Source organism: Salvia miltiorrhiza, chromosome 4, assembly GCF_028751815.1.
Source record: "Salvia miltiorrhiza cultivar Shanhuang (shh) chromosome 4, IMPLAD_Smil_shh, whole genome shotgun sequence".
Lineage (NCBI taxonomy): Eukaryota > Viridiplantae > Streptophyta > Magnoliopsida > Lamiales > Lamiaceae > Salvia > Salvia miltiorrhiza.
The window spans coordinates 38280855-38305683 of NC_080390.1; the positions used below are offsets into that span (position 1 = coordinate 38280855).

The window sequence follows — 24829 nt, forward strand, 5'->3', positions numbered from 1 at the left end:
CTATTTTATATATTAGATAAAAAAAAAACTTTATAGATCTTAATGTTTGAACTTCATCATAATTCTTCCCCAGTTCCCCGCGCAATCTTCCCCAAAATCGAACCACCATTCTAAAATAATCTTTCTCAATATGTTTGTAAATAATCATGTGTTACCAATCTTTGTGTCTACTACCTTCGTCGTCTACAATTCATTCTCCTCATCGCGCAATCATTATTGATGTAATTGCGAATTTGCAACCATCATGCTGCAAAAATAGATTTTTATGTTCCAATTTATCTTTACACGAAACGTGAATAATACACATTTACAACGCTAATCGTGCAAAGATGCATTAGCTATGCATTTTTGCATTGTGTGCATGTGCATTAGCTAGCATCTTTGCACTTTTGCATTGTGTGAACGTGCATTAGCTAAAATTAATCTAATGCACTCATACGTTATAAGATAAAATGAATAAGAGTATTATTTATAGTGGTATGTATATTTTGCTTTCCTTATCTCAAAACGGATAATTTACTTATTGCCTCTTTGTAGGATCAATTGTGAACTAAAAATAACAATATCGAGAATTGGTTGTGAAGTCAAATTGACATCAGAGCAACGGCCGGAAATAAGTGATTATCCATCAGAGTGGAAACTGCAACTCTAAATATTACATCAAGTCAACAATACAATGCAAAAGCTGTTAGCTAATATGAAGTTTTGATAAGAATGACACTCATGTGCAAGTGCAACTTCTAGCAGTCAGTTAACAAGAAAACAACACAAGGCTGAAAGAAAGGAAGAATACACCTTCACTTTGAAGCTTTCTTTCCGAGCTCCACGAGCATAGTCAATAAAGCCTCGCACATTTCACAAGCATCGGGCTCAGTGGGCTCTTTCTTCCAAGAAGAGTACACCATCCAGGAATGGTCGAGTTTCTTATCGGGCTTCACCACAACAGATCCTGGGACTTCAGCATCACGACATGTCACGAGGCCATCACTCTTCTCTCCATATCTTAGTTGCAGGTGTAGTGCCGTGAGAGCCATGGCAGCAGAAACTGGGACTATGACGGGCACCTTCCGTGCTGCAAAGATGGCGTCATCTGCATCCTCATTTAAAATTCGAGGTAGCCAGGGAAGTTCTGCCTGTGCAATGTGCGACATGGTTGCAATCACACCGGGTGCCACACTTGCTTCAGAGTGGAAGGAGATGAGAGGAATATTATCGGGAAGTTTGTGTTTACGGATAAATTCCTTTCGTTTCTCATAGGTGAGATCCTCAAGTGCTCTTATATCACCCTTCACAAAAGAATAAACATAACCATTATTCAATTACCGTGACCTTAAAACCAAGTATGCAGAAAACAGCCCATAAAATCACATCTGAAAATGCAGAGAGAAATATCACACAATACATATATATGACAGGCAAATACATTGAATGCACAATCAAACACCTGCAAATTACAGAAGTAGATAACCAGCTCCTATGCATCCAGAATGCAAATGTATCTCCCTTCAAAAGTTGAGGGTAAATTTCGATCTTACTGCTCACTGATTACAGCGCACATGGTACACCATTGGTGAGTGGTACTCTACTACTACTACTACAAGAAATTGAAGAACGACACTAAGGTAGGCTAATCTATTGTTACTAAAATGGATTAGAAACTTAGGATATCCTCTGATAACTTCTCGATTCATATCCTGTTGAAAGGGCTAGGACTGCAGAAATCTTTGAGATGAAAATTAAAAATACTAAAATCATGTATATTGCCAATCCTGTATAATAAACAACCCCCTAAGGTTCTAAAGTAGTAGTAATTCTTAAATCACATACGAGTGTTCGTAAAAACTTTGAAAACTGATGTTGCATTCTTGTACAAAGCAAAATAAGGCTGAAAATCTGAAAATAGCAAGTTGTGTTTGGTTATATGTAATTCAATACAAATTTTCTGCAATACTTTAACCTAAACCAATTTAGCATATTTTCACATGTACAGGTACATTTTTTTGCTTTCTAATTTCTTATTATTTCTACTCCTTACAAATACTACCCCTTTTAGTAGTAGACAACAACTACGCAAAATTTATAAGTCTAGTCATAACAGTAAAGGCACATATTGGTTTTTGGAAACACTCCCCAAAAGTTGCTAAATTATGATTCCAATACAGATCGTAATCGTTTCATGGAGAAATAGGGTAAGAGATTCCGGAATAGTGAATGAAACCTAAATATGTTAAATGAAGCAATGTATAACTGTAGCAGCTAGAGCAGCTGATCCGGATTATAGAGTTGGCATAGGATGATATATTTACACTTTGAACAAAAAACATTATCCGAGGCCAATTCAACATTACATGTACTATCTTCCATAGTCTTTAACCATTTCATTTCGGATAATCTAAACATTTTGGAGCTCACTCAAAAATATGAGAAAAAAGTAGCGTAAGAGAACATATTAACAGCAACATTAAAATGACTTCTTCGCATTTATGAATAAGGAGATTCCAACGTATTATTTGTTCAAATGACAGTTTGCATAGAAAACACAATTTTTCATCTAAATATGAACCTTTCAAATGAAGAATTACATACAAAAATACATTAATTGAAAAAAACTACATGATAGAATGTAAAATTCATCATAGACTTTGACAAATTTATTCTCCTTATCTAAAAAATCTTAATTATTCTTAGTGTTTATAAGCACCTTTTATTTTTAAATGTCTGTACAATGCTTATGCAATCTGAGAGTGCCAAAATATTATCCGACTAATTCTCCCTTTACATTTTGTCCCTTCTCCTAGAAGAAAACATACGAACTATGCGTATAGACAAAATTTCAGTCTTATCCTTAAAAATATAGATAACGGTGATACCGTTCATCATTTGATGTTTCTATTCTCAGTTGTCTTTTATTTCCTTAATCTATTTAGTTATTCAGGGTTAAGTTATTTAGGGTTAGAATAAAGAGATGAATAAGGCTTTTGTGTGGGCTCCAAGTTATTTACATGGGCTTCAAGTTTTTAGGTCTTTAAATACTAGTTATTAGTGAGTTGGGGCTAGGATCATCGTTTTTAGTATTATTCAGGGACAACATCTGTTGTAGGCCTCGCAAGAGAAGTCTGGGACAACAACTCGCTGTAGGGCCTTGCAAGAGGAGTGTTTTCTCCCTGTTTTCCTTGTTCATAATTTATTTCAATCGATTTCTTTTCTGTTCATCGTTCTTATTTTATGTCAATCCCTTCACTCTATCAAAAGGAGTACAAAATTAAGTTTAAATATGTTTACTACTAATGTTTCTCCTAGAGCGTGAGGCATCAAGGTTTTAAAATGCGTGTTATTCCTCGAGGCGTTTTCCAATGGCCCTGCGAGGCGTAAGACCGTAAGACCAAGGTGTAAATATAAAAACACATGAAAATCATAAATACTACAATAAAACATATAGAAAAATAGCAAATATATGAAAACACATAAAAATATAAGTTCATAACTAGTTAGTCTTTAAAATCCCAAAGTAGGCTTTCAAAATAAGCCAGGATACAAAATTTATAAGTGCACTGAAGTAACTTCTTCTCAAGGAGTGTACAAGCACTACAAAGTACATTTGTCATTTTTATTATGTCTTAAGAGTTCAGCAATCCTCAAGGCCTTTCATGTAATAATCATTTAATGAAACCCTCTGTTGAAATAATCTGAAGTGAAATGATAGAATATGTAATTGGACTTGTCTAAAATACCTATCATAACTTCGTTTATATTTAATTAATGCTCTAAGCTGCATGTGTTTCAAATATTTTGAGGTTTTCAAGCAATTACGTAGCATAACAGAGAATGTATGATTGAAAATACCATGAGTGAGTCCACCATAATCAGAGTAGCTAATGCAAAAAGGCAAGCTCTCAGTGTCACCAGTTCATATTGCATAAGTCTCCAACACATGAACGTTAACATTTTTACATAAAAAGAGAACCTCACCTTAATCAGTTTGCAAATCAGAAACTCCATGATCCTCCGGGTTTCCTTGTCAGCGACCTGGCCTTCACGAAGAATATCAGAAGCTATGGGTGTTCCACCATACGGACTTTGGACAAGTGCCAATCCTGCAACTTTGTCTCTCAATTCTTGTGAATAAATAGACAAAGCAGCTGCAGCATCAACTCCACCCTTGCTGTGACCGAGCAACATCACACGTTTGCCAGACCCCCAGTATAACTCCTCTATGTATTGTTTCAGTTCCCAAGCATTGTGCTCCACTGATGCCTTAGTAAGGTATTAAAACAATTATAAGAAAGTTGTCACTTAATTCTTGAAAAATGAGGTTAATAGCTGGGACAACCACTGAAATTTCACTTACATATTCTATTAAAAAGAAGAAGAAGAAGAAGAGAAGAAGAAAACCTGCATTACCTCACTGTGAATTTTAGCAATATGGCAAGCAAGACCCATCTTTGAGAAAAACCTCTTGGTGCTGACAAAATACAAGGGACCATGATTGCTGAAAAGTCCTGACTCATTTCACAAAATTGAAATGTTGAAGCATCAGAAGACAACATAGTTAGCTATTTGCAGCGGCCGCCGGGGGGGTTGGGGGTGTGGGTGCTTGGTAATTTCAAGGGAATTGGATATGGGTATGATAGTGGTAGAAAATGAGAATGGGTAGGTTTGAAACCCTATACCAAGCACTAATAAAGAAATAAAAGACTGCAAGAGACCATAATTTGTCAAACCTGGAATCAGCAGGTAGACGAAAGAATCAGGTAGTTTGTGCACCCCATTCCTGACAACAATACATACACAGATACATGTGATCTGGTTGTAGCTCTGCCAAGTTGAAAATACAAGGACAAAATCTCATAAACCAACAATAGATGGAAAAATAAAATGACATTATGCACAGAGACCTAAATTTATTTTATTTGAACGAACGGGATTTTAAGAAGGGAAACTTGACTCTATTAGAAGTGAGTAAATACTAAATAGGAAGGTGGTTCACACTTATGTGTGTTTTCACATTGCCTTAAGCGCCTCATTCTTTCAAAACTAAATTGGTGAACAGAAAATCACTCCCCAAAACAAATGGACTCTTCATCAGAAAAGTGTAGGGCCTATATTGCATCAACAACAGTGTAGCATCAAGTTACCACATCAACATATATTCTCCAATAAAACATGATCTTATAACCATCTTTCTTTTTACTTAAAAGAAATACTACATAATCTATAATATGGTTAACTGATGTGACAAACCAAAATCCCTCCTAAATAAGATATAACTCGTATCCGTACCCATTTTCAAATTTCAATCCCAATAAATCTTCGGCAATACCTTCTACGGAGCATTTAAAACAAATACAGCATTGGCTTCAATAACTCTTCAAATTTTCAAATTATAATAAATAAAATAAGTAAAAATGTGATTCTCCCTAATGTTAATGCTTTCATCGATATCCCGTTCATTTTTAACAAATGATTTAAACTAGTAGAGTTCATATTATGAAACAGTTTGTTAGAGCAACATCTATATTTTCAAATTTAATTTATTAGAAATTCTCATTTTTCAGACATTTTTTTTCATCTTTCATATTTGGCACACATATTCTCCTCTATCCTTTTTCCACCCACCCAACTAAGTGAAACAGCATAAAATAGTAATGTACAACTAAGTGAGTTACACTATCAGCAGCTATACTAGCCCTTCTCTTCAACTCCATTATTGCGGCTTCATTGTTCGGTAAGGAAAATGAAAAATTCTACAACTGATTCTACCATAGGCTTAAGAAAATATACAAAATGATTTTCAATGGTGATTGGTGAGCCTCAAGTCCATCCTTCCTGTTAATTATTCTAAAAACCTGCAGGTATACCTGAAAGCTGTCCTACACCATATCTCCTTACCTAGGTGTAAAATCCATTAACCATGAGGCATTCAAAGAGATCCTTACTTGAGTATTATGTGGAACATTGATAACAGGAAAATTGTGAAAATTCACAAGGACAACCAAATGTAGACCTAAACTAAGAGCTTTTGTCCTGACAAGAAGAGACATTTAATATATGATAGACCCTTCACAGTTCACAGGCAGACATGATTCTTTTTTCTTAACCCTACTTTGCATAAATCTATGTTTATTTAAATGATCTTTGACTGTGGTGAGTTTTGAATGGTCCGGTCTGGCTTTAATAAATTGTCAGACAAAATGCTTTCAACATTAAACATACTACATAACAGAGGCATTGAAGATATGAAATATATAGAAGATCATTTTAGATTTCTAACTAGACACCACCTTGCTATTTCTCCTACTCTGTTTCCTCAGTCCTTCAAGAAGTATGCTATTTATTTTCTTCTTCCTGTTCTTGAATTGTCATTTTCCAATCAGATTCTTCAGTGCATATGACGTAACTTCAGTTTATTAATATCCCACCATTGTCCATCAAATATATGGTAATTACGGAAAGTACTAACTGCTTTGGTTTTGGTTGAAAAAGATGTTCAAAACATTAAGCAAGTAAGTGGCATTAAATGATTCACTTAAGCCAGATATCTGATATGTGAAACACTCAAGCCAGATATCTGATATGTGATTCACTGGCTTTAATAAATTGTCAGACAAAATGCTTTCAACATTAAACATACTACATAACAGAGGCACACAAAATGCTTTCACATTTTGTCTTTGGTATTTTGTCTGATATGTGATTCACTTAAACCCCTATGCTGATATAAGTATGACCACATGTTTTACTCCATAAGAATTAATTACCATGACCACATCTCTCGCGATATATATCTTCTGTGTGGCTCTTTGGTATTTGTCAAACTTGACATGAAACACATCAAATATGAAAAATAAAAGTCAGCAACGGATTTTTTAACTGGAGCAACTTCATGTAATCAACCAGTACAAGGCTTATGCATATGAAAGAATAACAAATGATAATGGCCATGGAATTTGGCAGAGCATGCAACAATTATCTCAGTACGTATCATTTCAAATGACTCCAAACGGGGTAAGACTAATTATGTTCCTTCTTTCAAACTTAATTGGCAACTCAGTGATATTTTACTTGTATAAAATTTTTTAAAAAATGGAAAAAAGAAAAATCACACCATATCAAGGATAAATGATTTTGAACTTCATACTGTGGTACCTAGTTTCTTGTAACAGCTCTAGGAATCTAGCTGATCCATCCTCAACTGGAGCCATTTCAGGAGCAGCTTGTAACCACCCAATGTCATCAGAAGACCCATGCAAAGTCCTCAGAACTCGTGATACAATACTGGAAAAATTGCAGAATGAAGGTTACAAACACACAGAACAAACAAATACAGCTATAACAATTAAAGGGAATACTTCCCTACAACTATAAAAGTACTTCGGAAAATAAAAAACATGATCCTTTCACCTCTGCATACGAGCATGAATACATCCCTTATGATAACCTATACATCTCCATGTTGCTATTGCTGACCTCCAAGCAAATTCAAAAAAAAAGATAGGGAGCGTCAACCTACAAACAGCAATAGCAACAGGCAGTTTAAATGGTAAAGTCATCGTTAACAGATTAAAATGTTATACAATATCACGATAACCAGGCTAGATTTAACTCTGTATTATACTGGTTGTGAGCAATGTCATTCATTAAGGATTCAATAAAGAAAGCATTGTGGCAGTAGCTTTACCCTTTAAAAACGAAGTGGACACCCCTAGAGTAATTTCTATTAACAATTTCTGATCCTGAACTGATGAATGATATATCCTCCAGATATATGGCATCTCTGTCAAGAAAGCCTAAGCTTGTACTGGAGTTACAATCTCTTGAAGAAGATGCATATTCAAGAGCCAAATTTTGTTTACCAGTGCACGTTCCAGATGTTGGTTGTTTGCAAAAAGAATTGATTTCTGAATCTCTTAACAATCGAACTACATCCCTCAACACAATATCCTCTGCAAGTACAATGTTCACAGAAGGCCAGGTTGAAGTGGGAAGTTAGACAAAATTGCATGCGACGTACAAGAAAGATGACAAAATCATTATCTTGGCAACTGCGAGCAAAAAATTATAATGCTATAAACAGCTCACCAATAAATTCAATTGCTCGACGTGTTATACAAGAAGTTAAGCTTATGAGACGAGAAAAAATGTCATCCATTTCAGAACAGTAATAACAACAAATGTCCGAGAGATTTTGGTTTGCCATGGCCCCAGAAGTTCCCAAAGACTAGGATAGGCCCTGCAAATAAATCTCCAATTAGACAGTTATCAAATTCCTAGTTGACAACATAGGACTGACTTGAAAAGAAAATTAGTTTTCAGTGGGAACATGAACATAGCAAACAACTATAACAAGACTCCAATTCAGTGATTCCAGAATAGAAAGAAGGACAAGTACAGATGCTGGAGATAAGGATAAGGAGAACTCCAACACTGAACCAATTTATATCTTATACCGGACAAAACTCCATTTCAGACACTAAAATAACATTTGAGCAATGCAGCATCGATTCTGGCACAGCAACATCGAACCAATTTGTTGCAAGACTCTGAATAAGGGCAACAATTTACATCTTATACCAGACAGAACTCCATTTCAGTCACTAAAATAACATTTGAATAATGCAGCATCGATATTGCTTTGGTGATTCTAATGTGCTCTCCTTTAATTGTACATTTTTCAATAAAATTGTATCTCTTTATTTCACATGAGTGTTCCGATACAATTTACTTATCTAACTTTTATGCTAAACATAAAATCCATCCCCATTAGCATGTCATACAATAACTACATATTAATTACAAAAGTAAATATATTTCATAAGATAGCAAGTAAAGCATTAGATATATGCATAAATATAGATTAAAGATGAATACCAATACAAAACAGAGTATAAACACATCTTACATTAACAGCTTGCGGATCCTCCAACATCTTGAACTTTTTTCTTTATTTATCAAACGGTATTAGAGGGTATAAATGGAACTTCCTCTTTGACTATATATGAATCGGAGAGGAACTTATAAATTTTTTACACCATAATGTAGATGTTGTACTATATCATATTTATGGACTGGAGACGGCGTAAGATCTATAAACACACACCTATTGGCATTTCCCTAAAACCAGGTACTCACCTGTCAATAGACAACAGTCAAATAGAGCTGTCAATGCATGTGCAATCACCCCATTACACACTCTCCTCAATCTGATGAACATGGATCAAATATAATAAAGGACAAGTCACAATTGTCTTTTCTTTAATGACAAAGGTTCTTCAAATCACTAATGCATTACTAACACTTATCTATGTGTGAAACCAATTAAATCTAGAAGCCAACTTAACTCTGAGGGTGCGTTCTCTTTGATGGAAAATGGCGGAAAACGTATATTTTTACCCATGTTTCACTGTTGTTCTCTAGAGTGGATAATTTTCCCCGAGCAGCATGGAAATTCTTTCGGGCAGCCCCTTTTTACCTCCTTTTCGGTCCAATTCATGATAATGTTATCATGGGGTATTAATGTGATATATTTTCCCATGTTTTGCACCCTAGAGAAAACGAGATAAAAAAAAGGCGGATGTGATAAAATTTTCCCATATTTTCTTATCGCTCCTTTTCTTCTGATAAATTTGCAACCAAAGAGAACATAACCTTATTAATATCTTCAACATCATCAAATATTTCAGTTTGACGGCAGGACTATAAAGTAAGGACAAGGAAATGCAAAGGAGCTAATAGAAAAATGAATATTTTAGCAGTAACTCAAAAGGGCTTCAATTGCTCCATAACATAGTATAGCATGAATTACAGTCTCTAAATAAGAATCCTACCAGCCAGCGTATATAAATGAAAGTCTAAACTTAATTAATAAAAGATAATTCACTATCATGGTTGTGGCAAAACGGACGCAGGCCATCTGCAGAATTGGGGTCCTATAGATATTCAGATCGCAAATCAGTAATAACTGTTCAATTATTTCAGATCCCACATTTCATCAAACAGCAAAGATCAACACAACAAAGAAATCTTGAGTATAGTTTGTGCAATTGCGCGTGTGTGCGTGAATGACAAAAAAGAGGCCAAGTTAATCAAATCAGATTGTCTGAAACAAGAACCCATTTCAAATAAGAGTCTGAGAGAGCGGTGCTTACTTGAAGCTCTTGGAAAATGCAGTCAAAATGGATGGTTATCCCCAAATCTGCAACAAGAAGAATACGAGCCTGTTCACCAAAGAATTTATATGTGTGTGTGTGTGTAAAAATCGCAGTAAAGAGGACATCCCCATTTCCAATAAAGAATATAACTTTATCCAAGAAATGATAAGAAGGGCACTAAAGAATTCACAGTTAATATGGGTAAACACAATAATATTATCTATTTCTTTGAACTGAAGGAATGGCTAATGAAAGGAAAGAAAATTGTATTTCTCATGAATACCTGTCACGATGGCTTGGCCCACCAACGCCACATTTCATCATTCAAACTCGAATCCAAAAAAATGGGTTGGTTCTAAAACTTGGCGCTTTCAAAAAGCCCTCCAAAAATTGAATCAATTGGCGCACCAAAAGCAGGAATTTTACCAGCTTTATGCGAGAGAAGCAAAGTTGCAGTAACTGTAAAAGAGAAAAGAGAGAAACATAAAAAAATGTAGATGGAGTTAAATTAGATTGGTGAGTACACGCGTCTGGATGCTGATGAGTGTTTGCAACTCAGCAGCGTAAGGTCATAAATGGGAGTCCCCCGGAAAACCGGAGATTGCTTCATTTCAAGGCAACATTCAATTATTTGCATAAAATCATAATGCATTCTTCAGATTTCAGTGTTTTTCTTTTAAATGATGCTATTTGGTCATGGGTACTGACACAGGGTTAAATGAATAAATATAAGTCTCAATTAGTATTAAATAAAATATTAGTTGTGGTATTTCTTTTGAGGACAGACATTAAGAAAAAATAAATTAACTGAGTTAAGATGGTGGTCCACATATTTTAAAAAAAATAATTGTAAGTTAATGATTTGTTATTAAAGTTGTTTGATTTATTAAAATTGTTTGACTTTCTAGTAAAGGTGATAACCAGGGGGCTTAGCTCACCTGGCCACCGGGTCCTCACTTAAGTGATGAGACCCGGGTTCGATCCCTCTTGGGAGCGAATTTGGTGATTGGAGAGATAAGGTGGGCTTGGTGAATTCTTGGAGTGTTTGGAGAACTAATTGTTAACATCTAACACAACTTTATCCGATCAAAAAAAAAAAAAAAAAAAAGTAAAGGTGATGACCCATATGTTTAGTGGATTTTTTTTTGGGGGGTTGGGCATATTCTTGTTTTAACCTCTAATAAAATATTCTACCTGTAAAATCACAAACTTTGGGTATATTCTGATTTTAATCTTTAACAAAAGATTTTGCTTGTAAAATCACGAACTTTTAATTATTTTTTATTTTACTTACGAAAATAGTATCCGGCCACAAACATGACATTTTAATCTTACGTGACTTATAATTAGCTGATGTAGCCAATTAATCTTGAATGACGTCGTTTCATACTTGAAGAATGAATAAATTAAATATACCCTAATTACAATAACGCAGAACGTATGCTAATTAAATCTATGTGGCTAGATATTGTTCCCATAATTAAAATCAGAAACAATTAAAATTTTTGGTTTTACAAGCATAATCTTTTGTTAGAGGTTAAACACCAAATAAGTCAACAGATGCAATTTCAAAAACTTTCAATAAGTTAAATAAATTCATGCAAAAATCTCAATAAATAGGTAACAAAGTCACATTTACTTTAGATACTCTTCTAAAAAATCACACAACTAATCTTTATTCTCTAGTGTAGAATTCAGCACTGAGTTCCAACGAATGGATAATATCCTTAATAAATTTTGTATAACGAATTTTTTTTAGGACCTTAATTTTGCCATATTTTAGTTATAGACATTATACTATGCAAAGTTTTTATAAAATTTCAAATTGGTTCAACCTTATCATTAAAAAGCCAAATAGCATCTTGAACACATACTATGCAAATATGTTTCCCTCAAACAAAGCAGCACATGCTTATATAGGTTTAGGTATATTAGCAGTGTTGGCAGCAACATTGTCAAAACTAATAGAATTTTTTTTATTAATCAATTGATATTAGTATAAAACAAGAATTATTAACGAAGCTACTTGTGAGGAGATTGGGGATCTCCAAATTCTCTAAAAGCAATCAAACATTTTTAAAGAAGCAAACTAGTATCTATCCAATGACATGTTATGCCCATATAATTATTTTTGTGATAGCAATCAATCTAAAATATCTGAATAAATAGAAACTCTATGGTTTGAATGCATTAAATATTTCCTCGTATCAATTTTTTTTTCTTTGGCTTGTCTTCTAATAGTTTAAGCATGTTAGATCTAGAAATGTTTTTGGTGGCAGGATTATATGATTGTTTTATACCATGTTCAAATGTTAATTTAGAAAGATATATGTTCCATAACACAATATCTAACCATAACATCAATTGCATTACCAAAATCATATTTATAAACCATTAGACGCCACACTTAATTGCGCACGTAGATTTAAAGAACTTTTATTTTAAGAATGAATTATAATTGATACCTAAACTTTCACGAATTTCAATTTGTGCCTCAACTCTGACTTTTCTTTTCATGAACTTTGAGAAATTGTTTAATTATGACTATAATTATACAAAATCGTGGTAATAGTTATTCATTGCCGAAAAACGATGATCAATTACCATAAAACCAGAGTACCATGTATTCTACATTAAAGGATATTTCCAATTGTAGGTAACATCGACAGATGTCATATCGCATTTAACATATGCAAAGTACCATTGTAGTTAGTTAATACAATAACAATGCCTCAAGTATGTTCAATCATAAATACCTAGGATACACAAACCTATTAACTTCCGTAAAAGGCTATAATTTTATGATTTTGAAGAAACTTTATCAACTCTATATAGTATGCAACCCAAAAGAGAGTTCATTCATTTACATATCTACCATATACACAAAAGTAACATGTAGAGAACTCTAATGACTAACCTCCTGCCTGAATTGACCAAGCGGCAGCTAATTTTCCTCTTTTTACTGATCGATTAGTAATCACTTCCATAATGTGAAGAGGGGACTCTTTATCCCGAACGTTCTTTACTACAAGCAAGTTATGCCGAATTGCAAACTCCATAGAAGAGGGCAGAAGCACAAAACTTTCAACTGCTCCTCTACCAATCCTCGAGCCATTCTAGCGTGTTAGGTTCTTCAAATTCCCGGATAGGGGAACATGCTGTAGTCACAACATCATCAGGATGGGTTTCCAAGTATTGATTTATACGAAAGATAATATCAGAGGGAACCACGACCCTGCGTTCTGCTAGTCCTTCCCAATCTATATCATGAAACCATGGATGGGCTTTAATGGAGTCAATGCCTTGACTTCCAAGTCTTGCACTTTCTTCTACTTCAAGTAACTGATTAATATAATATCGTTAGAATTGATGTTCTTGTGCACTTAGTTCAAAAGCTAAGGAAATGACATTGATGGTTTAACCTTAGTTATGATATCAACAGCTTCATTGGTAAAATCTTGTGGAAGAGTCAGTTGACCTTTGACAATTCTTGCGAATGTGAGCTCACTCTCTCTCCAGGATCCAAAAGGCATTTCACCTTTCAGCATGAAGTAGATCAAAGCTCCCACTGCCCACCTGCAAAACTAGGATAGTTAAAGAGAATCCTAGGATGACCAATATGATTTATTAGCAGTTGTACAATATTAATCAGTCATCAGCATAATCCACGCATTAAAGCTCATGAATGCCAGATGACATGCAAGTATACGTTGATAAAGGGTATCTAAACATCCAAAATGGGGGCAATACTGAGATGTTCAAATTTAAACAAAGAGAACCTGGATCCCTCCATTACAAAGAAAGAACTAATTTCTTAACTTAACAAACCAAGTGCAGGAGATAACAGCCTCATCAAGTTAGTCTTGATTACAGTAGAAATTTGTAGTACTTCAAGAAGTCGGGGTTTATAATATTAAAACAATGATAATGATATAACTGATAACTGATGCTAAGAACTCCGACTGAAATGATACAACACCAGTTTCTCAATATGATAGTGATCAAATAATTACAGAACAATAAGATATAGGGAGCTATAATATTTGACTATAGCGTATTAGATTATTTATATACTTGCTAGTACATCATAGAAGGTGCAAACATACCAGATGAACTAATATCATAGACATGGCAGTACACCAACTAATGAGAGGCCTAAAAGGAATATTAGGCTGTCATCTTCGAATAGGGTTACTCACAAGAATAAACATTTCACTGTTACACAGAACTTTTTTTATAGCAGTTGTAGTTAAAAATCTAATCTAATTGACATACCAGTCAGCAGGGAAGCCATGGCCTTTCCCTTGGATTATTTCAGGAGCCAGAGAATCAGCTATACCACAAATTGTGAATGTTCTTTCAGAACTGTCACAAGATAATTTCTTCCCAAATCTGAAATCCACTAGCTAGATTGATATATAGCAAACTCAGTATGACTTCACTCAAAAAGTACTCAAAGATGCCAAGTGGCAATATTTCCTTAAAGAAATGACATCTAATGAATCTGGAAATAATATATCATCCAACCTGTATATATCCTGTATGATCAAACACCAGAACATCAGGGGATACTCCTCGATAGAGAATGCCAATCTGAAACATCAACACCATACACAAAGACATAATTAACATAAGGAAGAATTTCTGGTCAGGAAATCGTGTTTGTTGGTCTAGCCCACCTTGTGTAAACCTTCTAATGCAAGAACAACAGAGGCAGCACAAAACTGTGCAGATGTTTCATCCAGTGGGCTGTGAATTATTGATGTCATACAGCAAGCAATACGAGTATCGAGAAGTATGCCAGCATATGATTCATCGGCAGAAGTGCATACAACTTGAGGCACAAAAACAGACTGACTTATAGACTTCAATAGGTTCTTCTCCTTCAGTACCGTTGTTTCTTTACCAAGTTTCCTAACATTCTGCTTTGAGAATCTTTTTAAGGTAAGCAACTTCTCTGCAAATGAAAATGTATTACTTTTAAGTGCATTCACAAAAATTCTTCCTTAGCATGCCTATACAGGGAAATTTCATATAGGCTCCAAATTAAGCCGGTTTAAATAAAAAATAATGTAAACTAGCGGACAATGAGCATCAGGGGGAACTCCAGACTGATATCACAAACCTTGGTAATATGCTAAACATGCAAAACAGAGTGCAGAAAACTAACCTGAGTCCGGCACACGTACAAGGCCAATATCACTGCAATCTGTGCAATACAAATAATTTCTCCACTCCTGGAAAAAAGATAATGTATAATTATTGTCTTCCTTAGAATTCATTAGAAAAGAAAAATATTTGCCTCTTACCAAATCAGAAAGTTGAATCTTGTTTATGGTTGATCTATCCAAATCTTTTACAGGTTCTGGGGATAAACTACTTGAATATTCTTTTGACCTATAAATTTATAGGCAAATCTTCAGTTGACGATTTTATGAGTTCCTCATAAATAAATATGACCATCAAATTCTATACAAAATGATTAGTAAAATAAGAAAACAGGTCTTCTATCTGCAGAAATCTAGATATCATCTATGGACAGCTAAATGTTGCATAAAATGAGCCAAGTTTTTTGAGAAACTGATGGCATACTTATGATCATCCTGAGAAAGCTTTGTCAGAGGGCCAACAACTGAATCAAACTTCTCCTTTGTTAATACAGAGCAAACCACATCTCCCACAGCAACAGCACTCAAAGAAGTGATACGCTCACCCAGAAGTGTCCATTCTCCAAAATAGCTGCCTGCATTCTTCTCCACTGAAAAGCTCTTACCAGACATACCATCATCCTGCTTCTCAATTGCAGGCATGATGAGACTCGACAGATTGACACTTTTTACCAAATCCATCTCACAAGTAATTTTTATTACTCCCTTTTGTATGACATACAAGCCCAAGAGGTCCTCATTCTGCATAGATGAATCAAATAGAATATGTGTGTGTGAGAGAGATGCAACAAAAAAGCACAATTATTCTTAGAAAGGAAAAAAAAGGAAAGAAGAATGTACCTCATCAACTATTTTCTGACCGTCACAAAAAGACACCACTAAAAGTGAATCTGCAATGTTACTCAGCTGTAAGATTGTCAGCCGTGAAAGAAGATCTACTGATCGAAGTAACTTCAACGAAGATAAATTCGAAAACTCAGACATGAGAATTCCTCTAAAATCTTCTCGTTTAAGTGCCCATAGAGTTCCATTGGTCACAGCTTGAACAGAAGCTTGGAGTGGCTTGTTGTACCTGCAATTTAACACATTGAAAAGCACACAATCTAAGTGATGAAATCAACTTATTGCATCAGTAGCTTGCAACATAAAAACAACAAAATATCTATTGACTACATTCAATTGAAATAGGATACATTACCCATATTCCTTGGGCAAGCACTTTCATTATCTCTCCTTGGTGGAAATCTTGTGTCACATTCCATACAGAAGTATTTATTCATTCTAATTATTTTATAATACCTATTTTCAAACTACATAACTAGGGCCAATAACAATCAAATGAGAATCATATGAAGTATTCAACTAAGATACTGTCATGTTCCACATGCACCCACTATATGCTTCCCAGTAAAGATTAATGTGGATTTTCTTTTTTTTTACTTTGCTCAAAATATTAGGAATTTAGGATTTAATATCAAAATTTCAGCTCATCAGCTCACTTCTCTACAAATTCATGTTTAGAATCCTTATGAGGAATTCAGTCTAAGAACTCTTCAGAATATGACACATGCTTTGGCAACAACACCAGATCTCTCAAACTCAACCCCTCATTGATTGTATATGATAGCAGTCGTTGTCCATTGAAGATTTATGCATGTGGGGAGCATGCAGTCGTTAATTATTATTGAATCTGATTATTTCTGTTATTATTAGAGTATTTATCATTATTATTTGTTTGGGTCTGGCTCACGATTTGCATGGGCTTAGTAACTAGGGTTTTATTGTTTATAGCACTTCAGTAAGTTAGGAGCGTGTCTTTGATCTTTGTGAGTTCTGGAACGAAGAGTTTTCCGTTGGCCTCGTGAGAGGATTCCTATTCAATTGATATTTCTATTTGAGTTTTCTGCAATACCCATCTTTACTCTATTAGTATATCAATAAACACTCTGAATCCATCTCTGCATCTGTGTTATGTTCCCTTTTATCCTAATAAATGCATGAAGTTCCATTTTCATCATCTTGTGATTACATAAAACAGGCAGGGTGAGATTCATCATCAGAGAACACTAAATTTGAGGACAAGGATGAGGATGACATGGATAAAGGTAATAAAATGGACAAATTTGATTATTGAAAAGATCATGACATGATCCTTACTGAAATATAGTTGGTTAAATAAGGGAGAACAATAAGGACTGAAAGGATTTTATGGCTTCCACAGCGAGAGGGATTCATACAGTTAATACAGCATGCTACAAAACATGGTAGATTGAACAGCAATTTGCAACTAACACAAACAAAAGCCATATTGTTAAAACTGGTACTATCTACTCACTATCAGAGAGGGAAGAATTATAAGTCTTACAGGGAGAAGACACTATAAACAAAAGAGGCTGATATGCATACTCTAACTAAAAAAATGATCAAGTTTTGGCTGGCTGAATCCTATATTAAGCCTTAACTTAAAAAACAAAAAGAGCAATTTACTGATTATATTTTAGTATGAAACAAGAAGAGGTAGATGACATCTCACATCAGTGCCAGCTCCCCAAAGGAAGATAACTTTTCAGCAGTGTAGCGCTGTAGCACTCTGGGCACGTTGCCATCTTTCTCTTCCTGGCATATAAGCTTCGAGTGAGAAGATTCACAAAGATATTGAACAAAAAATAACCAGGAAAAACTGCCAACTGATTTCTTTAGAGAGTGAAACCCTAAGAAAATCAAGATATCCGGTTCGTGGTTTTTATATAGACCAAAAGTCTAGTAGCAATGATAGGGCTTATTTATCAGCCAATAACAAATCTGATTCCCTCAGTACCATATAGAGAGAAAATTCACCTGAGTAGCCAAGACCTCGAACTCCCCATCACCAACAACAAAAAAACAGTCACCTTCTCCACCCTGGAAAATCCAAATTAGTAAATTATACGAGCAGCGACAGACTCAAATATGTGCTAGACTTAACTAGAACAAAAAACAGACCAGTCAACATTTGGCAAGATGTGATTATGAATGAATGAAAAAAATATTGACAGGAGATAGATGACTTTCAGCAGAATAGAAGATATCAGTTAAAAGTAGCATGATATCTGCAGAAAAGAATATTTCAAACAGTGCTGTTTAGCATTATGTTTTCCCCATGTAGAAATAACAACCTTATATACCTATGTGAGTGGATGATATTCAGCATGATATGAGATGACAGTTAAAAGCAGCATGATCGCACAGAAAAATAATTAAAACAGTGGTACAATAATGCAACATACAAATGACTGCCTATTATACCTATATGATATTGCACCATATTTCAGTTGGACTAATAAATTATACTGCAGACATGCTCCTCAGTCCTCATAAAATAAAATAGAGCCCTTCTATATAATTAACAACTCCATTAGAATGAGTGCGAATTTGCACGATACCCAACCATGCCTTCTTCATCCACTTTAATTTTCTTTGGGTTGTAAGAATTAGGCTAAATAGCTCCCAGTCACTAAGAGGGCGTTAACCATGTTATGGATTGCCAGGTGCCACCCAGATCTTTTTCACTTTGTTTTTTGGTCTTAACCAGACAATAGCCGAAATGATGGCATTTAGAGCTAAATCACAACAGATCACTGGGTATTATCAATTTTTAAAAAAATAAAAATAAAAATAAACCTACTGAAAAATCATCAGGACAGGAACTAAACCTTTCTTCCTAGCTTAATCTATTTCTGTCTTTGACTTGCTGCCAACATCTCAACGCAGTCCCCCACCAGCAATGTTGTCGAAGCATTCCCAACCTAAGGTATGGTTTAATTCTAGCTGGGCCTTAGGACTTCACATACATGTCTTTTATACAGGGATTTTAATGTAGTGCTGAATGAGCTTCTGCAGATTGAAAGTATTTTCACCTACTACCACCTGGCTTGACGTACTTTCGGAATGAAGTTCTTTGTTTTTTTGCTTATATAAAGGATTTATTTACATATATAAAATTTGACCATTATGTTTCATGTACAAAAACAGGTTAATGGCGAATAGGGTACCAAACCACCAAGGTTAAGCACTCAAGGTGCTAGGTGCTAGTCAGGTGCCTTGATTTTACTGAAGTATTTCTGGGAGCGTTGGTTTTCTTATACACCGAGCAGGATAGATTGCAAAACTTATTATATACAACAGTCTATCAGTCCAATACTTAGCTATAGAAATTCTTGATTGTTGCTCCAGGAATTGGTTAGGAGTTAAAAAGAGAATCACCTGCTTTACCACTATGTCTCCTGCTCCAACCTCAATTCTTTGCATGCAGTCCAACAAAACTTGACACTGTGAATCAGTAAGCTTTCTAAAGAGAAAATGGTCGCGCAGCGCCTGTTCAATTTGAGCCTGCCATGAATGGGTTATATATTAAATGAGATCACCGGACAATGTGTTTTAGCAAGATGAACATTTATGCATAGGAGGAAAATTCACAGAAGGGATCTACTTCTTCTTCCCAGGTCTTTCTATGGGCTGGAGATGAAGGAACCCAAGCTTGCCCATTCTCAAGAGAACTTTCAAGAGCGCGGAGTCGTGCACGAGATATATCATGCCTTGCACGCTGATTTTTGGATCTCCAGTTCATAAGAGATGGAGAATCAGATCCTGATGCTTCAACAACTTGAGGTAAAGGTGGTCTTAAAATTGGATCTGAGTCTGCTGATTGACCAAATCCAGTCTACATGTACATATGAAGTTATCAATAAGAGTTTAGAAAGTAAGAGAGATGAAAACAGAAACATTAGGATCACAATGAAGGTCACACAAGGCAGTAAATCCCTTCTTACATCATTTAAACCATTGACATGCACAACTATCACTGTTATGTCATCTGTACGGGTTTCATATTGTAGCCAGCGACGATACGATTCAGCAACAATTGCAGCGCATGCATCACGCGGATCCTTATGTTTGGCAACCTGAATGAATGGCGAAACGGAAGTATCAGTGGTAGAGAGGGGAAAGAATGAACAGAGCAGTGTTAAATAACAACAAATAACAATTCCTTTGAACTTGCTGGATGTGATGGAACCTTTGACCTTTCCTACAAGTTTGTGAGATTATTCAATTTTGAAGATAAGGATCAGAGGGCTTCTAAACTTTTGACCCAACCTTATCAAGGAACAAAAGTGTTGCATTAGACACTGATTTAGGACAATTCTTGTAATGATGTATAGTGAAAGAGGCACATTAAATGAGCATATATATTAATTAATTTGCACTAGGATCGTGTGGTTACTGAAAGTATTGTTACATAATGAATCATGGCACGATATATTAATGAAGGTGAATCAGAGTAGTATGATAAAGGAAGACATAAGTTACCATGTCCACCACAGTTTGGCTGGAAAGAAACTCAAAGACACCATCACTTGCAATTACAAAGAAAGGATGACTATGCGTGAGCTCCAGAACAACAATTTCAGGGTTTGCAACAACGCCTATGGTCTCAGCAATAGAATCGCCAATGCTTCTTGTGAAAGCTGTACCAGGATACATACCATTCTGGACCCACAGTCTAGGAGGATCACCATCATCATCTTCTTCAGTTCCCCAACACTGCACATACGGATTCTTGATTCCTTCAATCTGATCCAAAGTCAGAACTCTAGCTCCACAAAGCTTCACCCTTTCAAGTTCATCAGGACGAAAAGGTGTTTGATCAACGGAAAGGTCAACAGCTACGATATCGTTCCCTCTTTTCTCACCTATAACAGCCCTCGAATCACCTGCATTGGCAATATAAAGCGTCCTACCACGAACCAGGATTGTCACTGCAGTTGTTCCACTCATGCTGTCATCTATCGTATCAGCATGCAATTGGGAGTTTGTTGTCAAGAAAGCTGCATGGCAGGCTTCGACTGCATCCATGTGAAATCGACTATTCCTGAGCAAATTCTCACATAACTTGTGTTTCACAAACTGCGAGCATTGAGCTCCAAATTCGCCATGACCATCAAAAACCCCAAAAAAATGGTCGTCTGGACTCGTCCCAAATGGAGTATGAATGCAAAAACTATCTTGGTTGGCCTTATCAAGAGCATCAGGGTAGTAACCTCTCTGAGATAGAAATGAGTAGTGTAATTCATATTCCCCAGATGGAATCTTCACAAACTTCGAGCCATCAGGAGGTAAGAACTGAGCTGACACCCTAGACAGTCGAGTAATACCCACCTCATGATCAGTGGTTGAACTAAACTGATATAGTTGATCTTCTTTCTCTCCTTCGCTATCAGAACCAGGAGGCGAGAATACTGCAATCTCACTTGCAGCTGTTTTTACAGCTCCACCTTGTTCCAGCTTAACATCTCGAGGGGCACACAACTCACCAATACATGTCTTAGAATAAACACAACCCATCACTCAGAACTCCAAACCACCAACTCAAGTCTCCAAAATCCCAGAAGATGGTGCATTAGGTTTCCAGAATACCGAATTCTGCAACAAAAGCACGACAGCAGTTCCTCACAACAGGACTTGCAATGAAAATGTCCGACCAGCTTTTTCTGGTGTCAACGAGATCAAATTCAAAATTCTATCAAAATCAATTCTGGGAATACAGGAAAATACAGAAATTCGAATTGGAAGGTAAGCAAGACCAATACTACTTCATTTCCTCTTCACTCTACGGATAAAAAAAATGTCAGAATTGAGTTTATAAGGAAAATGCAAAAGCAGCAGAAATTAAGCTTTAGATAGGCATAAAATTTGGACTACATAAATACCAATTAAATTACATAACAAAACCGACAGTCCAAATTCAAGGAAAATCAACATCCTACGCGACGCTGATTAAATCAAAAGCATTCAGGCCACCGCTACCAGATTCCATGATCTAGTCTGTATTCCGCCAAGCAATTAGACATCAAACCGAAACACTTAAATATAAAACAAGCAGCAAGCTTCATATACGACAAAACAAAGCGTGTTAAAAACTAGTAACAGTAGAAAAGACGCCTAATCGAGTAAAATTGAAGGCGCGATATACATACAGAGTGTGGTTTGGAGTGGAGAAAGGAGATGATGGTGAGTAGATGAAGAAGAGAGGACTGGATGTGGAGTGGAGACGTAGCAGCAGTGCATGTGTGTGTGTGTGTGGGTGTGGGGCTGCTGATTGGAGAGCGATGGGGATAATGCTGGACCCACGCCAGGCTTTCTCAACACATGGACCGCAACGCATTGGCATTCCCAAGTTTGTAAATCATTACGGAATGTTTGGTTCCATTTTCAATTTCTGGTTTTTATTCATCATGTGCGTTGCTCCTACTTTCCTCTTTCTTTTTTTTAATTTTTATTCATAATATAACTTTCATTAATAATGCCATATTCTAAAAACATTATTTATGTGTTTTCAGTAATTACAAAAATACCAAAAAATTTAATTATTATTTGAAAGAAGATGAGGTGATGAGATATTCGATGCCCATAGTATTTTATTTTTTTGACATATATATATATATATATATATATATATATATATATATAGGGGAGGGCTAAAATAAGAGCATTTGTTAAGATATAAAATAAGAATCATTTTCAGCCCTTAGATCATCAAGATCTACGGTTGATTCGTAATCCTGTTGGATGAATTTATGGTCCTGAGTTCGAATCCCAAAGGTAGCAGAAATTTATATATATATATATATATATATTTGGATAAATTAACAGTATTAAATAAAAAAATGGTTAATTTTCTCTAAATTCACCAACTTTCCACGATTTTGAATTTAAACACGAGCTTTCAAGTCTACCTGACAATACTCAACCTTTGCACCTATTTTAATTTTTGGCCCGTCGAAATTTTCCGGCCAAATACGTGGTAATACTTATCCGACGTGTGCACTTTTATTCCGAGTTGTATAATTTTACTGATTACATGGCATTTAGTAATTAAAGAACTATCGCATTTTCACAAAAAAGGCTGAAAACGTTGTCATCCTAACACTCACTTCCTCATTTCCAAATTAGGGCTGAAAAAAATGGATTCTTGGTAGAGGTTGTTGAAGAAGCACAAAAGATGGCGGACATGTAATTCCATTTTCACTTTCGTTGAAACTTACTGAATTTATTGTCTGCATAAGTTTATTTAGCTCTTCCTTTTCTTGCATTGCCAATTTTGCAGTTCTTTTAGACTTTTTATACAACATGGTGGTAGCTTTCATGAATTTAATGGAGGTGAAGAGTATTGTGCGGGTGCTGTGGAATGTCGTAGTGGGTTGGATACCGATTTGTTTGGGTACTTCGACGTATTGGATGAAATTAAGAAATTAAGATATGAGTCATGAGAATATATTTGGTTCAAGGGGCCGAATGAAGGTTCTTTTAGTTTAGTTGAGGACGACTCTGATGTTCTAGCTATGTTAAATCATATGACTCCAACTCGTAGACATATTAGGGTATATGTTGAGGGTTGTAAGAAGGTTGCATTACCTATGGGAGAGGGTAATATGGTTGTTGGCAATGAACTAAGTCATAACCTGGATGCAATGAGGATAGCCCTGAGGTCCAGCGGCCTACAAAGAAATCAAAGGGTAAGGAGAAAGTAACTGAGAAGGGTAAGGGCAAGGAGAAGGTTGTTGAGACAGTGAGGGAGACAGTTAATGAAAAAGTTAAGGAGAAAACTAGTGATAAACATGTTGAGAAGGTTATTAAGAAGGTTAGTGAAAGTATAGATGAACTAATGACTGAAAAAATTCATGAGCAGGTTAATGAAAAGGAGAGTATGAAGGTTTTTGAGAAGCAAGTTGATAGAGTGACTGAGAGTGAAAGGGTCAGTAAGATGCAAAATGTGAGTGAGGATGACAATGATGATGATTATGCTCCTAGAGATGGGGAGGAAACAGAAGATAGCCTAATTAAGTGACAGAGAATTAGCTGATGAGGATGAGGAATACCTTTCATGCCGTAGGGATGTTAGAATTGACAGAGATACCTTCAATGATATTGGAAGATACATTGGCCAGACAAATGATGATGTTGTTGTGGGGGATGACCAAGGTGGAGCTATATCAGATTATGAAGACAATAGATTTGTATCTTATGTTTAGTTTGAACACAAGATTGTTTATGCTACTAAAATATTTATGAATTCAAATTTTAGTTTCAATGTTCAAGAAGTGTCTTTTACTTTAAAGTTCTGATTTTGAATAAGAATAAGCAGGAAAATGATACATACTTCATGCCAAATTCAGAAAAGCATACTTCCATTGAAAATTGATGCCAATTTTAATACAATTACCACATACTACAATTTCCATCTAGTCCTATCTAGGTAATCCAACAAATCTAAGAAACTATCACAATAACCAACACCAATAGTAGCATAGCCATTGTCACAAACTTCTCCATCCACCAACGCTTGGCTTTCAAGGCCGCCAATTCGTGGTACAAAACAGTAATATGCCCAGCTTTGTCTCAAGCATCGTCCTCCGACTGCTTATACTCTCTAGCCAAGCATGTTTGGATCTGGAGTTGCTCGCGAGCTTCATCTCT

The 24829-nt window shown here is 35.5% G+C and overlaps 2 protein-coding genes across 10 annotated transcripts; both read right to left on the minus strand.

The window, feature by feature from the left end:
* Positions 1–572: 572 nt before the first annotated feature.
* Positions 573–10839, minus strand: LOC131021510 (uncharacterized). 5 transcript variants are annotated; one of them, XM_057950736.1, is made up of 11 exons: positions 10432–10827; positions 10146–10192; positions 8080–8230; positions 7854–7943; positions 7679–7787; positions 7402–7506; positions 7147–7275; positions 4722–4771; positions 4402–4499; positions 3970–4254; positions 573–1286 (listed from the first exon to the last, which is right to left on the minus strand). In XM_057950736.1, exons 3-11 carry the CDS (start codon positions 8195–8197, stop codon positions 798–800), a joined length of 1473 nt encoding a protein of 490 aa, XP_057806719.1. In that variant the 5' UTR covers positions 8198–8230; positions 10146–10192; positions 10432–10827; the 3' UTR covers positions 573–797. The 5 variants fall into 5 exon arrangements, with proteins under 5 accessions (XP_057806719.1, XP_057806716.1, XP_057806715.1 ...); XM_057950733.1 differs by having other exon boundaries at positions 7679–7943; positions 10432–10839; XM_057950732.1 differs by having other exon boundaries at positions 7679–7943; positions 10146–10214; positions 10432–10826.
* A 1959-nt stretch (positions 10840–12798) lies between these two features.
* LOC131021511 (protein phosphatase 2C and cyclic nucleotide-binding/kinase domain-containing protein) lies at positions 12799–22550 on the minus strand. 5 transcript variants are annotated; one of them, XM_057950740.1, is made up of 16 exons: positions 22330–22549; positions 20663–21775; positions 20125–20256; positions 19785–20015; positions 19559–19684; positions 18155–18217; positions 17850–17932; positions 16157–16388; positions 15741–16057; positions 15458–15545; positions 15319–15385; positions 14828–15105; positions 14676–14741; positions 14424–14554; positions 13571–13724; positions 12799–13490 (listed from the first exon to the last, which is right to left on the minus strand). In XM_057950740.1, exons 2-16 carry the CDS (start codon positions 21695–21697, stop codon positions 13245–13247), a joined length of 3249 nt encoding a protein of 1082 aa, XP_057806723.1. In that variant the 5' UTR covers positions 21698–21775; positions 22330–22549; the 3' UTR covers positions 12799–13244. The 5 variants fall into 5 exon arrangements, 4 of the variants coding, with proteins under 4 accessions (XP_057806723.1, XP_057806720.1, XP_057806724.1 ...); XM_057950737.1 differs by having other exon boundaries at positions 20663–21843; XM_057950741.1 differs by having other exon boundaries at positions 20663–21843; positions 22160–22341.
* Positions 22551–24829: the final 2279 nt, after the last annotated feature.

What these genes read in the sequence shown, in the direction of transcription:
- LOC131021510 (XM_057950733.1), bottom strand. Translation starts at nt 8,197, where the DNA reads ATGGCAAACCAAAATCTCTCGGACATTTGTTGTTATTACTGTTCTGAA. An exon ending in TCGAGCAATTGAATTTATTG is followed by an intron (nt 7,944 to 8,079) that starts GTGAGCTGTTTA and finishes TTGTACTTGCAG; the next exon opens with AGGATATTGTGTTGAGGGAT. An exon ending in TTGCTAAAATTCACAGTGAG is followed by an intron (nt 4,255 to 4,401) that starts GTAATGCAGGTT and finishes TACCTTACTAAG; the next exon opens with GCATCAGTGGAGCACAATGC.
- LOC131021511 (XM_057950740.1), bottom strand. Translation starts at nt 21,697, where the DNA reads ATGGGTTGTGTTTATTCTAAGACATGTATTGGTGAGTTGTGTGCCCCT. An exon ending in GCCAAACTGTGGTGGACATG is followed by an intron (nt 20,257 to 20,662) that starts GTAACTTATGTC and finishes CCATTCATTCAG; the next exon opens with GTTGCCAAACATAAGGATCC. An exon ending in CTTTCTCAGGATGATCATAA is followed by an intron (nt 15,546 to 15,740) that starts GTATGCCATCAG and finishes ATAAATTTATAG; the next exon opens with GTCAAAAGAATATTCAAGTA.